The sequence below is a fragment of the Rhinatrema bivittatum genome, chromosome 3 (assembly GCF_901001135.1).
Source record: "Rhinatrema bivittatum chromosome 3, aRhiBiv1.1, whole genome shotgun sequence".
In the NCBI taxonomy this organism is placed as follows: Eukaryota; Metazoa; Chordata; class Amphibia; order Gymnophiona; family Rhinatrematidae; genus Rhinatrema; species Rhinatrema bivittatum.
Window position 1 is genome coordinate 198,060,460 of NC_042617.1, and position 20,562 is coordinate 198,081,021.

The following is a 20,562-nucleotide window of genomic DNA, read 5'->3' on the forward strand; positions in this document are numbered from 1 at the left end:
CAAAGTTCTAGAAATGTTGACAGAAGTTTTCTGTGCCAGGCTGTATCTGATGATGTCACCTATGTGTGAGAACTACCATCCTGCTTGTCCTAAGAGAAGGTGTTAGAAACCTATGCTTGGGAAAGGAGGGGGGAGGAGACAATAGTGGGGTTGAGGGCTTTTGAAGGGGGAGGGAGGAATGGGAAAGGATGGTGGGAGAACGGTGGATGGAGGTAACAGTTGGTAGTGGGTGAGGGGGAGGATAAGGGGTTCGGAGAAACCCATGCATGAGCAGTCAGATTTGTGCTTAGCTAGGTGCCTTCCGGGCACCCAAGTGTCCAGATTCATGCCTCTCAACAACCGAGCATCCAGAATTGCACTTAGCTCAGCACCTGATTGTCCAGATACGTGCCCAGCCAGGCTGAGTGCCTATCAGCGACCAACAGCCAGATTCGTGATTACCTAGGCACCTTTCTGTGTACCCGAGCATTCTGATTCGTACCTAGCTGAGCACCTATCTCAGCACCCGAGCGTCCTGATTCGTACTTAGGTGGTCAGCTGGGTGCATAGCTATCTTGGCAACCAAGCGTCCAGAATTATGCCCAGCTAAGCGCTAACTTGGTGCCCAAGCACCCAGCTTGGTACCTAGCTCAGTGCCCAAGTGTCCAGATTCACACCCAGCCAGGCTGAGTGCCTATCTTGGCGCCTATCTCAGCGACCGACAGCCAGATTTGTATTTAGCTAGGTGCCTATCTCAGCACTGCTGGTATGCACGTAGATCCATGTACACCTAAGCACGTTTGAATGCACACGTGTGTGCTCATACTAATTTCTGCAAGGGTGGAACTTGCTGTTCTTCTCGGGTGTGTCACCACAATGCCTCCAGCACGCCAGCCCAATTTTACCACCAGGGATGTCGCCCTGTTGGCATCCTTGATGGTGGCACACTGGTGAGAGGCATAATATGAGAACGATGTCCCAAGCCTGGGGCCAATTCAAGGCAGAGTTTGACAGAGGAGCCTCCCACCCACGAGGAGTAAGTAGTGCCTACGTTAGGGGCTTGGGGTGGGTTCTCTAGGTGCTGTGAATTGTAAAGTTTTGATATGGGATAGTGCCTGGATTATGTTCCCTTGGTTCTGAGTTGTAATATTGTGTATGGGGTAGTGTCTGGGTTGGGTTCTCTGGGTTCTGAGAGAATTGTAATGTTGTGCATGGGGTGGTTACATAGTTTAATTTTTCTCTCTAAAATGTAATTTATGTAAAAAAGCCATAGTTTTATTTATATAAAATTATGCATACATTTTAATCCAGTGTTACATTTACATTTCTGCATTGTCATTTTATAGATTAAGGAGCTCAAGAAGAAAGCCAGATGACTTTGATTGAAGAAGCAGCGGTGCAGCGATCGGATGCAGGCATGGTGGGCTGGGACTGGTGGTCAGTTTAGGCCCAGTTTCTAGCGGCATTCACACATCAAAGTACATCCCTTTTATTTTGTTATCTGTTTGTACCTGAGGCAATGGAGGGTAAAGTGACTTGCCCAAGATCACAAGGACATACTGTTGTCAGACAACGAGGAGAATGAAGAAGTGATGGAGGCCAGTGACGCACCAGTCCTGGACCCACCCAGGCAGCTGCATCCACTTCTGGGGAGATGCAGGATACTCCTCCCCCCACCTCAGCCAGAGCACCCTCTCCCCTAACCCATAGGACTGCCTTCCCGTTCTGATCGGGGCAGTAGAGAGGTAGAGACTCTGACTGGGCAGCCTTTGCTGCCCAAGGGAGGCCTGACTTACCATCCATCTCTTTCCTCAACATCTGGCGGCTCGGCTGGAGAACCTGGTTCATCGCCTGCAGCAACTGGTTACTCAGAGGTTGCTGCAGGTGATGAGCTGGTTACTCAGCGGCAATTTGCATGAGCCATCCAGATGTTGGTGGAGGAGATGATGGCGAATCAGATGGTCCTTTGGGATTTTGCTAAAGCTGCTATGCACCTAGCTGAGGTCCAGCAGAATCATAGTAGACTTCTGCTGTCCTTAGCTAGGAGCATGGGCCTGTTTCCACCTCAGCAACACCCCTAAATCTGTTACCTCTGCCCTCCCTGGTCCATTTTTTTTCCATGTAAATAGTTTTTCTCAGATTATCCCACCCTTTCCCTTTCTTTTAATTGTACATAGTTAAACTATTCTATAAATTTATATTTCAAGTTTCTAAAAAAAAAAATGTTCATTCAAACGGTGAGTGTGTCCTTTATTTTGATAGGCTTCAGCAATTAAATAGGGTGTTAAGAAGAGGAGACAAGAGAAGGTGGGTTAATTTTAGGAGTTTTAACATAGTGAACAGTGTAGAAAGGGGAAGGGAAAGGGGTGCTGTGATGAACGCAATTCTCTTATGACAAGGGGGTGAGTTGGAAGTGGGAGGGGGTAGAATAAAAGTGATTAGAGGCAAGAGGTCAGACTGTGAGGATAATAAAGAAAGTGGGAAGGGTAGAGAGAGAGAAGGGAAGAGATTGTAGGAGGGGAAAGGGGTTTGGAAGAGAGATTACATAATGAGAATAATGGTGAGGTGAGTGAGCGGAGAAGATGTGAGGATCCAGTCTTGCATGAGTGAGGGAAAGGTGGTTTGAGAGAGGGAGTACCTTAGGAGAATAGAAATTGATGTACAGAACTTTCAGATAAATAAAACAAGGTGAAATCTGTGCAAATGGTTTATTTAACATTAAATCACAATGGTCGAGGATGGAGAGGTCTCTGTGAACACACGAGGCTTGCAATAATAAGAAGTGTTGGAACTGGAAGAAAATGAAGGAGCCAAAATTGCCATCTGCTTGTTCAGCAGCAATGAGCAGTGATTATGACATCCACCTGAAAAGAGAAGGTTAACAAATTACAACATTTAAAAAGCGTCATAAGTAAATTTTGCATAAAAGAAGAGGAAGGGGGAAGTGAGAAGAAAGGAGGATGGAAGAATGAGTACCTAGAGGAAAGGAGGGGTAGAAGGGGATAGGGGACATGTTGGATAAATTGTCATGAGCAAGGCTTACATACGAGAAGAGGCAGGGGTAATGGTGAGGGGAGGGGGAAGTGAGAAGAAGGGAGGATGGAAGAATGTACCTAGAGAAAAGGGGGATGGGAAGAGGTTGGATAAATTGTCATGAGCACGGCTTGCATAAGAGAAGAGGAAGGGGGGAATGGGGAGGAGGGGGAAGTGAGAAGAAGGGAGGCTGGAAGAATGAGTATCACATACATGCTTTTTTACCTGCTTGTATGTGTGCAGCTGGAGAAAAGAGCTCCTGTCTCAGAGAACGAGTGCGATCTCTGGAAACTAAAGTGGCAGACCTGGAAGAGCTGAGGCAGACAGATAGGTACATAGATGAGACTTTCAGGGACATGATAGCCAAGTCCAACTCCATTCTGGGAGCCCTGGTGCTGCCTTGGAGGAGGAAGGTCGCCTGGTCGGAGAGCATCAACCTAGTGTGGCAGGAAATGATCCTGAAACAAGGACCTGCTCTCCAGGTGATGCATTGTCCTCTCACACCGAGGATGATTCTCCCAGGTCTACTGCCCCAGATGGAAGATTTAGGTCAGCAGTCATAGTTGGTGATTGGTTTATTAGGAATATAGATAGCTAGGTACCTGGTGGGCATGAGAATCACCTGGTAACATACTTACCTACTGTGAAGGTGGCGGACTTCACGCGTTACCTAGATAGGATTTTAGACAGTGCTGGGGAGGAGCCGGCAGTCATGGTACATATGGACACCAATGACTTAGGAAAATGTGGAAGGGAGGTTCTAGAAGCTAAATGTAAGCTCTTAGAAAGTTGAAAACCAGATCTTCCAGGGTGGCATTCTCTGAAATGCTCCCTGTTCCACACGCAGGTCCCCAGAGACAGGCAGCGCTCCGGAGTCTAGATGCATGGATGAGACGATGGTGCAAGGAAGAGGGATTCAGTTTTGTAAAGAACTGGGGAACCTTGTGGGGAGGGGGGAGGAGTCTTTTCTGAAGAGATGGGCTTCACCTTAACCAGAGTGGAACCAGGCTACTGGCACTAACCTTTAAAAAGGAGATAGAGCAGCTTTTAAACTAGAACAAAGGGGAAAGCTAGCAGTCGCTCAGCAGCGCCTGGTTCGGAGGGGGGTATATTCGAATGATACTAATGAAGCATTAGAGTTAGGGCATCCAACAGAGAGGTTCCAATAATAAGAAAAGTAGTCCATGTGCATATAAGTAAAGAATCACCTGAGCTAAAAAATTCAAAATTATCCCTAAAAACTAAAAAGCAGAATGTTAATGCAAACAAAAAACACACTTTGAAATGTTTGTAATCTAATGCCAGAAGTCTAAGAAGTAAGATGGGAGAGTTAGAGTGTATAGAACTGAATGATGACATAGACTTAATTGGCATCTCAGAGACATGTGGAAGGAGGATAACCAAGGGGATAGAGCTATACTAGGTTACAAATTATATCACAATGACAGAGAGGAACAACTTGGTGGTGGGTTTGGTGCTCTAGTTATCATAAGGTTTGAGACTGCGCTGTTTAGTTGGGCAATATAGCTTAAGTAACAAAATAAGGCTAAAGATCTTAAGTGACAAAAAGAGCTTAAGTGACAATGAATACTTAAAGTTGACTGTTGATCGCGGAGGCAGCATGTAAGCCTATGGAAAGGTATTAGTTACCTGAAGTAAATGAATATCTACATATAATATTAAATACTGCCAGCTGATTTATTAATTGCTTATTATCATGATCTGTACAGCAGAGACTGGCTCAGAACAGCTTTATGATTTTGTTGCAACCTGTTTATAAGGAATTTCTTGACTGGTGCCATGACAGTGGTGGAGTAGAAAAATTGGATTTTTGTTTCTCCCCCTGGAACTGGGGAACTCTTCGCTCTGTGTGCAATTCTACTGCTTTATGTACTCTCTTTTTTCTCTTTTTTTCCTTTCTTCATGGCAGACAAAACATTATTCTCAAGGATATTCAAGATTTATTGGTTTTTTTTGACTGAGTGGTTATAAATTGCTACCTTTTTATTTTATTTTATTTTATTTTGTTCTCTTGTGATGTACTAGTTCTGGTTTTGTCTCTGGACCTTCTTATCTCCCTGACTCCTGAAATTGCTGAATAAGTATTTTGGTCTTTATTTCTTCTTTTATTATTTCTTGTACGGATGAGGGTTGGAGTCTCTTTTCGATTAAGTTAAGTGCACCTGGTAATTGGAAACCCCATTCTTTAGCCAGCACAAGGAGGTTAGATTCCTCCTTGGGGAAGAGGAGTGCAGTGGGGGTGGTCCCCCAAACTTTGAATCCCATTGTCTGGGTTAAAGTCCCAACTATTGGAGTCTTGTGGTATTTTAGATATTGGGCATGGTGTCATTAGGTTTGCTAGTTAATATCTGTCCTTTTTCTGCTCTTGCAACTCTTCCTTTGTTCCCTCTCCTCCTCCAGTCTTGGTTTTCTTATCCGACCACTCTTGACAGCCCTGCCTTCTTGGCTTTGGGTCTGTCTTAGGGGAGAGTTGCTGTGTGGTATTTGGTGGTCTCTTCCAGAGGTTAGATTCCTCTCGACCAGAGGTTAAATTAATTTCCCTGTACATACCCAAATCAGTCCAGACTCCTGGGTTTTGCATCTCCTCCAGCAGATGGAAACTAAGTCAATTCCATGTTACTGTTGCTAGTAATAGCAGTGGCTATTTTCTAAGTCAACTTAATTAATAGCAGGTAATGGACTTCTCCAAGAACTTATCCAATCCTTTTTTAAACACAGCTATACTAACTGCACTAACCACATCCCCTGGCAACAAATTCCAGAGTTTAATTGTGCATTGAGTGAAAAAGAACTTTCTCCGATTAGTTTTAAATGTGCCACATGCTAACTTCATGGAGTGCCCCCTAGTCTTTCTATTATCTGAAAGAGTAAATAACCGATTCACATCTACCCATTCTAGACCTCTCCTGATTTTAAACACCTCTATCATATTCCCCCTCAGCCATCTCTTCTCCAAGCTGAAAAGTCCTAACCTCTTTAGTCTTTCCTCATAGGGGAGCTGTTCCATTCCCCTTTTCATTTTGGTCGCCCTTCTCTGTCCTTCTCCATCTCAATTATATCTTTTTTGAGATACGGTGACCAGAATTGTACACAGTATTCAAGGTGCGGTCTCAGCATGGAGCGATACAGAGGCATTATGACATTTTCCGTTTTATTCACCATTCCCTTTCTAATAATTCCCAACAATCAGTTTGCTTTTTTGACTGCCGCAGCACACTGAACCGACGATTTCAATGTGTTATCCACTATGACGCCTAGATCTACAAGCTACAAGGCCGCTATCTCCTCCGAGGACAAACAGGCAGACTCCGGAGACAGCCACAACTTATGTAGCAGATGGTCTGTATGACTAAAGGGCATAGGCTGCCAGAGGACAAGCCCAGAGAAAACAAGAGTTCCTTTGCAGGGCAGTCCCGGTTACAGTCATAGGCCTTCAGTGGGAGCTCAGAGACGAGGCATCAGGAAGCAGCAGTCCTGGAACCAGCCCGTTTGAGGTGGCAGAAAATCTAGCAGAGAATGTATCGGCTAGGATTTCATTGGAGTCAATTACTCCCAGTGAAGTGAGCTCGGTCCTTTTCTCTCTTTCTCTGATTGGAGGGCTCTGGCTCTATTTTTCAGGGAGTGGACCAAGACCACATCGGCCCAGTGAGTTCTCAAAGTGGTAAAAGACAGTTATGTGTTAGAATTCTCTTGTCCACTGTGGGACTTGTTTAAGGTTTCTCCTTGTGCTCTGTTCAGCAAGAGGAAGGTAGTTCAGGAAACCGTGGACCGATTACAAGCTCTGGGAGCCATAGTTCCCTTTCCATTGCGGGAACAAGGGACATGAAGGTAGTCCATAGATTGCATGGTGCCAAAAAAATGGAGGAATCTTTCCGTCCAATTTTGGATCTAAAGAGGGTGAATGTGGCTCTCGAGGCTCCTCGTTGTCGAATAGAAACTGGACAACTGGCTCATTTGGCAAAGTCAGGGGTCTAGTGTTGCAGTGCTTGCGATCACTCGGCTGAATTGTGGATTGGTCCAAGAGTCATCCTGTCCTATTTCAAATGTTGGAATTTCTTGGAGCACACTTCAATAGCAAGCTGGGGAAGGGTTTTTTTCTTACAGAGGAGTGAATTGTCAAGTTGCATTTGCAAGTCTGCAGATTGCTGGAGAGCCAGGTGCCCAGGGTCTGGGATTTCCTGCAGGTTCTTGGCTCCATGGCGTCTATGTTGGAACTCCTGCCTTAGGCATTTGTTCATATGAGACCCCTGCAGGCAGCGATTTCTTTCCCAGTGGGATCCATTGTTGGAACAGTTTCAGCTTCCACTAACTCTTACAGTAGTCAGATCCAGGCTCTCATGGTAGCTTGGTTGGGACCTCTTGTGTCAAGGGGTGAACTTGGAACTTCTGGAATGGACAGTGGTTACCACTGATGCCAGCCTCTCCAGTTGCGGGACTGTCTGCCAAGATCAATTGGGGCAAGGCCATTGGTCGGCAGAAGACGTTTCATGGTCTATCAGTCGCTTAGAGACAAGAGCGGTGTGGTTGGTGCTGAGTGCATTTCTTCCTCTCTTGCGCAGCCATCCAGTCAGAGGCTTGCTCAACAATGTGATTACAGGGGCTTATATCAACCGGCATGGTGGTACCAAGAGTCCAGCAGTGGCTCAGGAAGCTCGGGAGCTAACCACTGAGTGGAGCAGTATCTGGAGTTGGCAGCGGCTTCTCATGTTGCCAAGGCCGACAATGTGCAAGTGGATTTTCTCAGCCATCAACAGCTGGATCCTGGAGAGTGGGAGCTCTCTGAGGAAGCAATGACTCTCTTCTGTTGCACTTGGGGCAAGCCCCGCACGGATTTAATGGCAGCAAGATGTCAAGGCACCCAACTTCTTCGGTCGCAGAAGAGAGCGCAGACCAGAGGGTGTCAATGCCTTGGTTCTTCCTTGGCCGCAGGACATTCTACTGTATGTGTTTCCACCGTGGCTGCTGGTGGGCAGGATTTTGCTGCGGGTGGAGCTTAATCTGTAAGACGTGATTCTGGGGTCTCCGGAGTGACCTTAGAGTCCTTGGTTTGCAGATCTGATCAATCTAGCAGTGGCCAGTCCATTCAGTCTCGCTCATCTGCCAATGCTTCTGCACCGTTCCCATATTTTCAGATCCGATGACTCGCTTCTGCCTCGTGGTTTCGCCTTCGAGAGGAAACATTTAAGAGGGAAAGGTTACTATGATGATATTATTTCTTCTCTTTTGCAGGCTAGAAAATCTTCCACCTCATTGACGTATGTGAGGCTCTGGAGGGTTTTTGAGGATTGGTGCACGGAGCAGGGGGTTGGCCCTTTGTGAGCTTCCATAGCACATATTCTTACCTTCTTGCAAAGAGGTTTGGTGAAGATTGTGTCCTTTAACTCTCTCAGAGTTCAAGTGGCAGCATTAGGTTGTCTTCAAGACAAGGTGCATGGAGTGGCTCTGGCTGCGCATCTGGATGGGGTGTGTTTTTCTCCGCGGCACGAAACATTTGCACCCACCATTTCAGAAGCTGTGTTCCTCCTGGAGCCTTAACTCTGAAAGGCCTGTGTGTGGCCCCGTTTGAGTCTCTTAGACGATGTAGTATAAAAGATCTCACTTAGAAGGTGGTTTTCTTGGTGACAGCTAGTTCCGCCAGATGGTTCTCAGAGCTTCAAGCCTTGTCATGTAGAGATCCTTTCTTGAGAATATTGGATTTGGGGCTCTTCTTATAGTAGGTTCCAGCTTTCCTCCTGAAGGTGGTTTCGTCTTTTTACTTAACTCAGTCATTGGAGTTCCCGGCTTTCCCAAATTTGGGGCCTACAGTGCCTCATGTGAAAGAGTTGTGGGTTTTGGTTTTCAAGCATGCATGGTTGCAGTTTCTTAAAGTTACTATCAGTTTCTGGTTGACCCGTCACCTTTCTGTGCTGTGGAGTGGTAAAAAAAAAAAAGGGGGGAGGGGGCATAAGGTATCAAGCGCTGCGATTGGCGGTGGTTGAAGGAAGTCCGGAGGCCTTGAAGCTTGGAGGCCTCAAGGGCTCATTCTACTCTTTCCGAGTTGGCATCCTGGGCTGAATGTCAACAACTGTCACCGCAAGAGATTTGCAGGGCAGCTACTTGGAAGTCTTGCACACTTCCGCCAGGCATCAAGCAAGACCCTCCCGGTCCCACCCCGATTAGGGAAGCTTTGGTACATCCCAGGAGTCTGGACTGATCTGGGTACATACAGGTAAAGGAAAATTGGTTCTTACCTGCTAATTTTCATTCTTGTAGTACCACAGATCAGTCCAGAGTCCCACCTGGTTGGGAAAGGGAGATTTGGAGAGTCCACTCAATCTATAATTGTAATTAAGCTGAAGAATGGCACAGGTTTTTGCTTAATCCTTCATGTTTTTTTAATGGTGACAAGTTTATCTGTTATAAATTTCCACTTCACACTGCTCGTTCAGGGGGATATTAATTTGTTGTTGATATTACTATTTCAACTTTGGTACAAATCAATACTGAGGGACTGCAGGTGGCACACTAGGTTATATGGCAGTGTCAATAAAACTTTCTCTGTCTCCATCTGCAGGAGGGGAGGCAAAACCCAGGAGTCTGCACTGATATGTGGTACTACAGGAATGAAAATTAGCAGGTAAGAACCAATTTTCCTTTGGTTTATCTGGTGCTCAGAAATAATTTGTACTAGGAGGTTGGAATCCTTTAGCATATTAGCCGGCTTTCTATTAAACCTCAGGATTAAATTCCCTGAGAAGAGACTTTTAGCTCTTGGTTGAATTCCCAGAACAGGAAGACTGGAGTTGAAACCCCTAGGTCTGAATTATTACCTACAATGTACACTGAGATAACTGCTGCCTCCTTAGTGTTGCAGATTTTGGTTCTGGTTTATAACATTTTGGTAAAGTTGCTGGATGAGGGGACCGAATGGGGAAATGTGTAATTAATCTGTTGATTGGTTCTGTATGCTTACAATGATAAATGAAAATATATTATTGAATCCCTGGGCTTGTAACAGATAGAGAGCAACCTGGCGAATAGAAAAAAGTTGAGCCATGGAGTGGAGGGGTTATCTGGGTGACCATTACCAACTGGTATTTTTAAGTGAGTGTTGCATCGGAGGTGGACCCTTGGGCTGAGGTGGGGTTGATGCAACCCGCAGGCAAGGACCTACGGGTCCCCACCGTCAGCAGGTGGAGTGGGCTGACGCTAGAGGCCGTTGGAGCTTCACCTATACCCGCCCTCGTTCCCCTCGGGTTCAGCCTTTGGGTGCCAGGGCATCAGGACTTAGGTGGGCCTCGAGGTTAGCTAGAGGTGGAATGTGATTCAGCCCAAAGGCAGCAGCCGGTAGATGGCATAGTCCTATCCTGGACAGGATTCGGTACTGGAACTCAGGCACCAAAGGAGCAATAGGTAACTGGAGGCACTCAAGCAAAAGAAAGCCTAAGCCTTGTAAGTCCACATCCAGAGGATAGGCGAGAGGAGACGTCACTGACAGGCAAGGATCAGAGCCAGCAGCAACTGGAAGCTGTGGCAAGAACATAGAACTCTGGACACAGGATACTCTGTAGCGTAGTCATTCAAAGCAAGGGTCAGGGCACGGAGAAGGCAGGCGTAGTCAATCAAGGCAATGGTCAGGGCACGGAGAAGGCAGGCGTGGTCAAGCAAGGCAATGGTCAGGGCACGGAGAAGGCAGGCATGGTCAGGCGTAGCAGAGGTCCGGGGCTGGAGAGAGGCTGAAGAGTAGTCAGGCATAGCGGAGGTCCGGGGCTGGAGAGAAGCTGAAGATTAGTCAGGCATAGCAGAGGTCCGGGGCTGGAGAAAGGCTGAAGAGTAGTCAGGCAGAGCGGAGGTCCGGGGCTGGAGAGAAGCTGAAGAGTAGTCATGCGTAGCGGAGGTCAAATCCAAAGAGTCAGCCCAACACATAGACGAAACAGGATCAAGAAATAATTACGTATCTCCTCAACTTCCTTGGCACTCTCCTGGATCGAGATGGTCGTGCGTTCCATTATAAGTACCATTAAATCCAAGGAGCACTTGTTCAAAACTGCAATCCAGCGGGCCACGAACTCAGCATCCTCTTGGAAAACCAATGGACCTTTCTGTATTCTGAGACCTCGCGGAATCATTTGTTGTTTGATGTATTCCACTATTGTCGCTTGATGCAACTCTGCTCTTACTAATTTTTTGGATGCGGCTGTTAAATCTGCCCAAGTACTAGAAACACTATTAATATCCTCTGCATCAAACAACGATGCCTGTTTAATCGCTGCTGCCACCTGCTCTTCAGAAATAGTGAGGACTTGCTTCCATTCACCACCAAGGGATGCCATGAGGGCAAGAATACATATGATATCAATCACACCAAATGAGCCCTAAACTCTATTCCAGAAACCTCCAAACTGTAAACACACATCAAATTCAATGGTAACTGGTACAATTTAATATGCAATACAGATCATGAACCTTATGAACAATCGCCAAAAATATTTTGTAGGACCTCTAAACTCGATGAGTCTGTCAGTCATTCAGACTCATACTTGGGTGAAATGGTCCAATTACTTTATTAATCAAATATAAAGTTTTAGTTTTCTCATTTTTTAGACCCACCAAGGTCATTACTAATAAAACGCTACAGCAGTGCATCTATGAACTGAGAGAAGCCGAAGTAAAGAAATATAAACACTCTACTTTTAGAGACTCGTCAAATTTGTTCTTCAAGACTGATAAACCCCTTAGATTTGAAAATAATATGGGAAGATACTCATCTGGGTTGTTCAGCAACAAATTCCATAGCTCAGAAAGTTCCCTCGTCTGAGTTATTCAACAGTAAATTCTGTTGTAAAAACTGTCCCGACACGATCGTGTTTTGGACCACACCGGGTCCTGCTTCAGGGGCAACGGTTCATCCCAAAGGGTTCTTCAACAGCACACAAACTTCAATCCCACTGCGGTAACCAAACTCTCTCACGGTTCTATTCAGTTTCTATTTATTTTTCTTTTTCTCTCAGTTCATGGATGCACTGCTGTAGCATTTTATTAGTAATGACCTTGGTGGGTCTAAAAAATGAGAAAACTAAAAATTGATATTTGATTAATATCAGGCTTAATTGGTTCGGGGTAGTAACCGCCGCAATAAGCAAGCTACTCCCACGCTTATTTGTTTACCCAGCCTGTGCAATTTAGTCCTTGTTGGTTGTCTTAATATAAATCCTCTTTTCTTCATTCCCCCTGCTGTTGAAGCAGTGAGCTGCGCTGTATATTTATTCAAAGTGAAGTATCAGGCTTAATTGGTTCGGGGTAGTAACCGCCGCAACAAGCAAGCTACTCCCATGCTTATTTGTTTACCCAGATTATGCAATTCAGTCCTTGTTGGTAGTTGTCTGAATGTAGATTCTCTTATCTTCATTCCCCCCTGCTGTTGAAGCAGTGAGCTGCGCTATATATGTATTCAAAGTGAAGTATCAGGCTTAATTGGTTTGGGGTAATAACCGCCGCAACAAGCAAGCTACTCCCACGCTTATTTGTGAATGCAAATCCTTTGTCCCACATTTCCTCTTGCCGTTGAAGCATAGAGCAGTGTTTGAGTTGCATTAACCGTGTTTATGTTTATTGAGTAAGGGTATTAATCACCAGGTAGTAGCCGTCATTCCTGCAAGCCACCCCCATGCCTCTTCTCTTCATTCACACCCTCAAAACTTTATGGATCCACAGTGTTTATCCCACGCCCCTTTGAAATCCTTCACAGTTTTAGTCTTCACCACTTGCTCCATGTTGCAACCGTCGGTCTGTGACGGCTTCACCCCGCCTACCTTACTCTTCTTACGGCTCGTCCCGCTCACCTCGGACTACTGGCTGCCATGGCATATGTCTGACAACCTCTCCGGCATCCCCAGACCGGCTTTGGTGCTGCTTCCCGCCATGCTCCTTCAAGGTACCATAGGGCGCGCGCACGCCGCCCTCATCTTTATTTCCTCGTTGGCGTGAACCTCAGAGGTGTCCCCCTGAGATGACGTCCCGCTGCCTGAATATCTAAGCCTACCTCTTTTGCTAGCTAATCGAGTTAGCAACCTCTCGGATTATTACGGATGGGATTCGCTCTCCGGACCGAAGCTACTCTGCCACTCCAGTGTTTATCTGGAAGTGACAATGATAATATTATGTTGGGCCGTTTTCTCTGATTCACTCTTTCATTCTGTTGTTGGGGGCTGAGGGTCGGGATGGGCAGGAATGTGGTTTTTTCCCCTCATCTTCAGGAACACTGGATTTGTGTTCCATTTCTTTTGAAACATAAATGACAGGAGTCAGGTGACACCTGATAGACCAGGGATGGCCAACTCCAGTCTTCAAGAACCTCAGACAGGCCAGGTTTTCAATGAATATGCATGAGATAGATTTACATTCACTGCCTCCATTGTATGCACATCTATCTCATGCATATTCATTGTGGATATCCTGAAAATCTGGCCTGTTTGTGGCTCTTGAGGACTGGAGTTAGCCATCCCTGTTATAGACTAACACATTTATTGAAATATGAGCTTTCAAGGACAGAGTCCACTTTGTCAGATGCATGAAGTGATGTACAGGAGATGGGTAAAATATGTACAGAACAAAGAGAAGACATTGAATTAGGCAGGACATGATGTGGAGAGAGTGTTAATAGCATTATAGTATAACCTACTGACAACTGAGAACACTCTGAAAAGACAGAATGATCTGATAACAGTTAAGGTCCTAGACAGTTGTAGTGTATCTAGGAACTTAACTGTTATCAGATCATTCTGACTTTTCACAGTGTCCTCAGTTGTCAGTGTCAATGCTATTAACACTTTCTCCACACCATGCCCTGCTTAATTCAATGCAGTCTAGTTCTGTGTATATTTTACTCATCTCTTATACATCACTTCATGCATCTGAAGAAGTGAGCTCTGTCCTTGAAAGCCATTGCTTCAATAAATTGGTTATTCTATAAGGTGCTACCCAGTTCCTGTCATTTATACTACACCAGACTAGCACAGCTATCTCTCTGAAGAATTTTGGAACCATAAGTTCTTATCCTTATATTTTGTCTAAGCACCCTGATATGGTCTGACAGCAGACAGCCCAAATAGGAATTGTTTAATTGCTTCAAGGGATGGAGAAAAAGAAGCAAACATTACTCCATACACAACTTTTCTCTTCCTTCTTCCAAATAAAAGGTCAAAAATCAAAATAGCATTTGCTAAATAGTACAGGCAAGAGAACTAACCAGAACACTGCACAGCCACATCTCACTTATTACACCTACATATGTTTCAGACTTCAAACAATTAAGTCATTTTTCAAAGGAGTTATGCATGTAAAACTAGCATGTACATGCATAAACTTGTACTCAAGTATATGCTATTTTATAAACATCAAAAGTTTGCGCAAAATCAGTTTCAAGCACATATTTAGGAGCACTCCAGGGCGGGGCCAAGAGGAATATGCATAAATTGCTATTTTATTAATGAACTGGAGACAGACTGGGTGAACTGCTGGATGTATCAGCAAACTGGTGATTTCAATTATGCATGCATTTTTTAAAATATACCGGTTTTCTTGTATAAATCAGGGTTTTATATGAACAAGTTCTAATTTTTGTCATGCATACAATATACACACATATATTTATACAATAGGTAGAGAAAGTATATGCTTTCAATGCATTGCTGATATTCAAGTGCAATGAAACATACCCATATTTTATAATCTGCAATGACCAGATACATGCAGTTATAATATATTATAGTAGATCTCTGTGTGCCTATATACGTGTGTATGTTGGGCCGTGCAGAGTTGTTTGAAAGTTAGCCTCAATATGGGATAATTTCCAGTCAGCCTATGAAACTGCACCAGTACTTTGTCCCCCTATAACTTGTAGGTAATTTTCTGAGGTAAATTAAATAAGGGTTTCTTTAGATAGGGAAGGTCAAGAAGAGGGAAAGGGAATGGGTTGGAATCATGGGAGGGGGAGGGGAGAGGTTTTGATCTTGGCATTGTGGAGAGTCCTGGGGAAAAGGGTCTGCAGAGGTTTTCATGTTCAGGAGAGGATTTGTAAGAGGTTGTTGCAGTGCTAGGGAGGGTTGGGTTTTTTTCCAAACGTGGGGCTTTTTGTTCCTTTAAAGTCTGGGCACACTGCATGCAGTGTTGAGAACTTCTAGGGTACTGTTCTTTATGGAGCATATGCAGGATTCAGAGGGGTTGGAAGACAAAGGTAAAGTACTATAGGAAGGTGATCTAGGCAAAAGAAGTAAAATAACACCTTAACTCAGCAGTAAGACTTTGCTTTCCCTCCAATACATTTTTTTTTCACTCTGGTTTTCTTTCTATTTTTATTCAGGTCTCATAAAAACAACACTACCCCACGCATTTGATCATTTGAAAAAGAGGAAAAGGAAGCCATTTATGTGAAGGCTGGACCTAATGTTGGACTAGGAGCATGTTCTCTGCCATGGGTCTGGCATCTGTTACAAAGACTGCCTATACAAGCAGCTTTCGTAGCCCTGTTACTGTTTTATAAACTGTTCAAATAATATTTTATAAACTAGCCAAAGGTTGAACATACTGTATGTATTTGTTTTGTATGATTACGAAATAAATATGTTTCTAATGAATGTATATTTTTTTCTTTTCTACTTTTCTACTTATGTATAAGAAATGAGAAATGAAGGAAGAAAAAAAAGTATAACCCAATGGATTTTAAGAGACAGTGTATGATAATTAAAAATATGAAGATATGTGATCATGTACTGTGTTTAGAAACAATGTTTGCCAAAGCAGATACTAAGAGTTATTTCTCAGGTATAGGATCACTGTATATGATAGAGAGAGTAATTTTCAGCAGCCCTCAAAGAGCTAAAGGCTCCAGAATTTTCAAAGCAGACTTATGCAAATACTGTGAGAATTTGCAGATTGTGCCAATGTGCACGTGGACCTGGCAGAGGAAGTTCCACCTGCTCCCAAACAGATGTAACTTCCTGCAGGTACATTTACACACAAACTTTCGAAAATCAAAAATATGCATGTAAATGCTTTCACCATCCCAATCCCACCCCCTTGATCCACCCCACTCCTCCTCCCCCAGAATGCCTAATATGCATAAAATTGTGTTTCACAGATAATTCTACAAGCACAAACCCTGGATGATTTCTTTATTAGAAGGTAACAGGTGTATATCCTACTCCTGGGGGAATTCTGCTCAAAAAAATTGAAATTCTGCGCTCAAAAACTGAAAATTCTGCAAAATTCTGCAAACTTTATATTGGTCAAAATAACACAATTTACATGGCAGTCTTTAAGTAACTACATTTTAAATTATTACAGAAAAAAGTTGTTACTTAAAGTTGCAGAATTTTAAGTATTTTGAGCAGAATTTCCCTAGAAATTCACTGTAAGAGTGTCCCTTCCACTCGCTCTCCCTACTCCCCTGGCCAGTTTGCCCTCTCAAACCCCAACTCCTCCACCTGCCAATATCTCTCCCCTTCACCTCTAGTCTCAACCCTTTCCACTCTATTGCCAGTCCCAGACTTTGACCCTGTTCTCGGTACTGCCCCTCACACAGGCCCCCTCTGTCCCTCCCTCTCTCACACACACATGCTCCCTCTCTCTAATACACATACACACGCCCTCATACAGGCTCCCTCACATACAAAATCCCTTCACATAGGCTAGCACTCTCACATACACACGAGCTCCCAATCTCACCCACACACACTCCTTCACAATCTCCTCATATAGGCTCCCTGTCTCTGAAACCCACACTCAAGCATCCCCCCAGTCCCCCTCTTTTACCTCCCATGCTCTCTCTCACCCTCCTGCGCTGTCACCCTCCCCTCACATAGGCTCCCTCTCTGAAACCTACAAGCATCCCCCCACTCCCCCTCTTACCACCCTTCCCCACGCCCCCTCTCCTCTCTCACACACACACTCTCTCTCACCGGCATCCCTTTCTCCTCATATAGGCTCCCTCTCTCTGAAACCCACACTCAAGCATCCCCCCACCCACCCTCTCATACCTCCCATGCTGTCTCTCACACCCTCCTGCTCTCTCTCACCAACCATGCTCTCTCTCACACCTTCCTGCTCTCTCACCTTCCCCCCCCTCACCAACCATGCTCTCTGTCACCCTCCCCTCTCTCACCAGCATGCCTCAGGACGCGCTCCGTTCACGGCGAAGATGAAGGCCCGGTGCGCCATTCGCGGCACACGGGGGCCTTCCCTTTTCACCGCGAACAGCATGCCAGGCTTTCATCTTTGCCACGAACGGAGCACGTCCCGTGTGCCGTGGGACGCGCTCTGTTCGCGGCATGCCAGGGTCTCCTCTGCTATTTTCTGCCATGCTGAGATGCCCCCACTCTTGCGATGGCCTCTGTCCATGTGCTTCCGGTTTTGGAGGGAGGAAATCGGCGAGGCAACGGTGAAAATCTGCGGGAAGGACAACGAGGGAGGAAGTCTGCGAGAAAGGGGAATTCTGCGCAAATTCTGCATTCCGCAGTAGCGCAGAATTCCCTCAGGAGTAATATCCTGGCATCTATGTATGTAAATCCTTATGAAAATATTCCCATAAAGTGCAATTCTCAGAGCTTTGGAGAATGCTGCAGAGCCCATGTATACTTTTATTCATGGATGTTGCACTAGATCTCAAAGGGAAAAAACACAAGTAGACTCCCTTTGAAAATTGCCTGAGAAAAGGTACCCACAGAAATGTTCTACCAAATCATGTGCCATTTTGAGAATGCAGAACTGCATTTGTTTTTTGCCTCCTCAGGCCTGACGACCCCACCCTGGGAAGGCCTCCATGAGAATGCAAGTAAATGTGTGCATGTTATAGAGCAACGAGTTTACCTTTTCCTGCATATAGGGTGGGCAGTTTTCAAAAAGCTTTTTTACCCATGTATGTAGCCACTTACAGAAATAACTTTTGAAGCCCTTCTTAGGGCCAATTTTCACAAAAGTTTAACTTGGTAAATAGAGATTTGCCCAGGTAAATTGGCCTTTTTGAGAATTTCCCTTTTCTATCTGGATTAAAAGTAGACATGGGCTTCCACAGTATGTGTACTTTTAGCTGGGCTAAAAAATGTGCTCCTGGGGATGTGGGAGAACATTTAGGTCAGGAGAGGAAAACAGCACACATATATTAAGTTTTTCAAAAGCGCGTCTGCTGTTTTATCTCTCTCTCCACCTCCTGCTCTCCATTGCTCCCACAAATAGCAAGGTCAAAGTCTATGACTGCTCGTAATGTGTGTATTTTGACAGCTAGCCGGGTAATTTCTCTTTGAAAATGAGCGACAATGACAAAGTTTGTAACTACAGTACAAAAATTTTGAAAATTGCCCCGTAAAGATACAGTATATTTGCCCCGTAAAGATACAGTATATTTGTCACGGTTTCTCCTGCCATGCTGCCTTACTGTACCCTGCTTCTATCTGTAATGATGCCTTCTCACCAACAGAGGCCTCCAGTGAGCTCTGTTCACAGCTATTTAAGCCAACTCCTCACTCAGCAGTTCCTGCACTATTTAAGCCAGCCTGTCCAGTCCATCAGTGCCTCTTCATGGAGTCACCCTTGGCTTTCTGACCTGGCCATACTTACCTTGTTCCTTGCCTTGTGGCCTCCAGGCCTGCTCTTGCCTTGTGCCTTGCCTTATGGCCTCAGTGCCTCCTTTCACCATGTACCTTGCCTTGTGGCCTATCCAGGCTTCTCCTTGCCTAGTGGCCTTCAGGCCTTACGCCTAGCGGCCTATGAGTCTTCTGTGTTGCTGCCTTCGGGCCCCAGTGTTCTCTGTTCTGTATTTTCTTTGTCTGGTCCTATTCTTATCAGTTCTTGTCTATCCTGTCCTGCCCTGCCCAGCCCAGCCCAATTCCTAGTATTTATTCCCTAACTTGTCTTGCCCCAGTCTGTATCCAGTCCTCAGCCTGTCCAGACTAAGCCTGTATCCATTCCCCAGCCTGTGTCTATATCCAGTCTCAGTCCCTGTTCAGTATCCTGCCCAGCCTGTAGCTGTATCCAGTCCTCATTTCCATCCTGCATCCATCCACCCTGCTCCAGCCTGTGCCTTACTTCAGTTCCTGCCTGTGCTTGCCCTGCCTTGTACAGCCTCTCCAAGCTCATCCAGCCTGTTCTGCCTCATTCAGACTGACTTGCCTTAACCATGATATTATACCACCGAAGTCAAGTCTTACTGGCCCTCAGAACCGATGGGCTCAACTGGGAGAGGGGGGGGGGGGGCTGGCTAGGCAGTAGATAAACCGAAGTCCAGCTCTGCAGTCCTGTCCTGCTCCTGAGGGGATGTTTCCCAACCCCAGCCAGCATGACTATATTAATGTAAATTGTTTGCTATTTTTCTTATTTAATATCTTTCCCTTTGTTTACCCTATTCCCTCTGAAGAGGCAAGTAAAGTAAATGTATGATGAACACAAGATGATCCACATACTTCATGTCCTCTTTAAACATTTGAATACTTGCCGCAACCTGTAAAACTTTAGTAGATGCACCATTGACTGTCATCTATGGAAAGAATGGCTCTGTGAGTTGAATTGAAATAGTCAGCAAGGAAGTACTACAGAAAACACACAATTTGCAAGACTTTTCACTTCCCAAATTTATATTGATATAGTTTTGGAATGCTGAAATGGGATGGTCCCTATCAGTTACCTCAAAAAATTAATCAAAAACTGGTCTTACACCATCTACAATAGCTAATCATATATCTATACCAGTACTTCCCAACCTTTTTTTGTTTTGTGGCACACCTAGCACAGGGTTCACTTTGTTGTGGCACACCAACCACTTCCTCTTCTCTTCCCTCTCCCCCATCCCATTGGCATCATCAGCATCCCCTTCTCCCTTCCCATCCCTTGGCACCATCACCTTCTCCCTTCCCTCTTTCCCCAACATCATAATCACCCCTCTCTCGTGGCATCATCATCTTCTTCTTCCATTCCCTCTCCACTACCCTCTGGTATCTGTTATGCCTGTCGGTCTCAGAAGGCTGTGACCACTAACGCTCACCTCATTCTTTTCTGCATTGACTCCATTGGGGAAAGTAACAGCCTCTGCCAGCTACCGCCAACCTGCCTGGTGTTCCCGGGGCGGCGTAGGCGCTGCCAACCACCATCTTGCCTTGGGATCACATAGGCACGCGCACAGGTCAGACTTAAGCACATCTTGGCGGGAACCTCGGGGGCGTCCCCTCCTGATGATGTCTCCTCTCCACAATACTTAAGCCGACTGATCCTGAACACTGATGACGTGGCAACGAGTTCCCTCATTGCTGATTCCACCCTGCTCACTACGAATACCCTCCCCTCCCCCAACCTCCTTGTAACCACCTCAGAGATATGCATGACTTTTTAACTTTCCTCAAAAAGGAACACAGGGCTTTACTTATGGCTAAAAGGTCCATGGGCTTAAGTCTAAGGGGCAAATTTTGGAGCACATAGAGCCATTTCAGCAAAAGGGCCATCTTGAACAGGTTTACCCGGCCCCCCAAGGGATAGCGGTAAATCTTTCCATGCCCGCATTTTATC

The 20,562-nt window shown here is 45.3% G+C and overlaps 1 protein-coding gene across 3 annotated transcripts in view; it reads left to right on the forward strand.

Annotated features, from left to right (window-relative positions):
• SLC22A3 (solute carrier family 22 member 3) overlaps positions 1–15,651 on the forward strand; it is a 265,603-nt gene extending 249,952 nt beyond the window's left edge. Inside the window, exons 11-12 of one of the 3 annotated variants that reach the window (XM_029594089.1) lie at positions 9,587–9,649; positions 15,374–15,651. In XM_029594089.1, the coding sequence (XP_029449949.1) occupies positions 9,587–9,649; positions 15,374–15,407 (97 nt within the window). In that variant the 3' untranslated portion in view covers positions 15,408–15,651. Of the gene's footprint in view, positions 1–1,325; positions 1,462–9,586; positions 9,650–15,373 lie in introns of those variants that run through there. The other 2 variants (XM_029594093.1, XM_029594091.1) reach the window with 2 other exon arrangements.
• Positions 15,652–20,562: the final 4,911 nt, after the last annotated feature.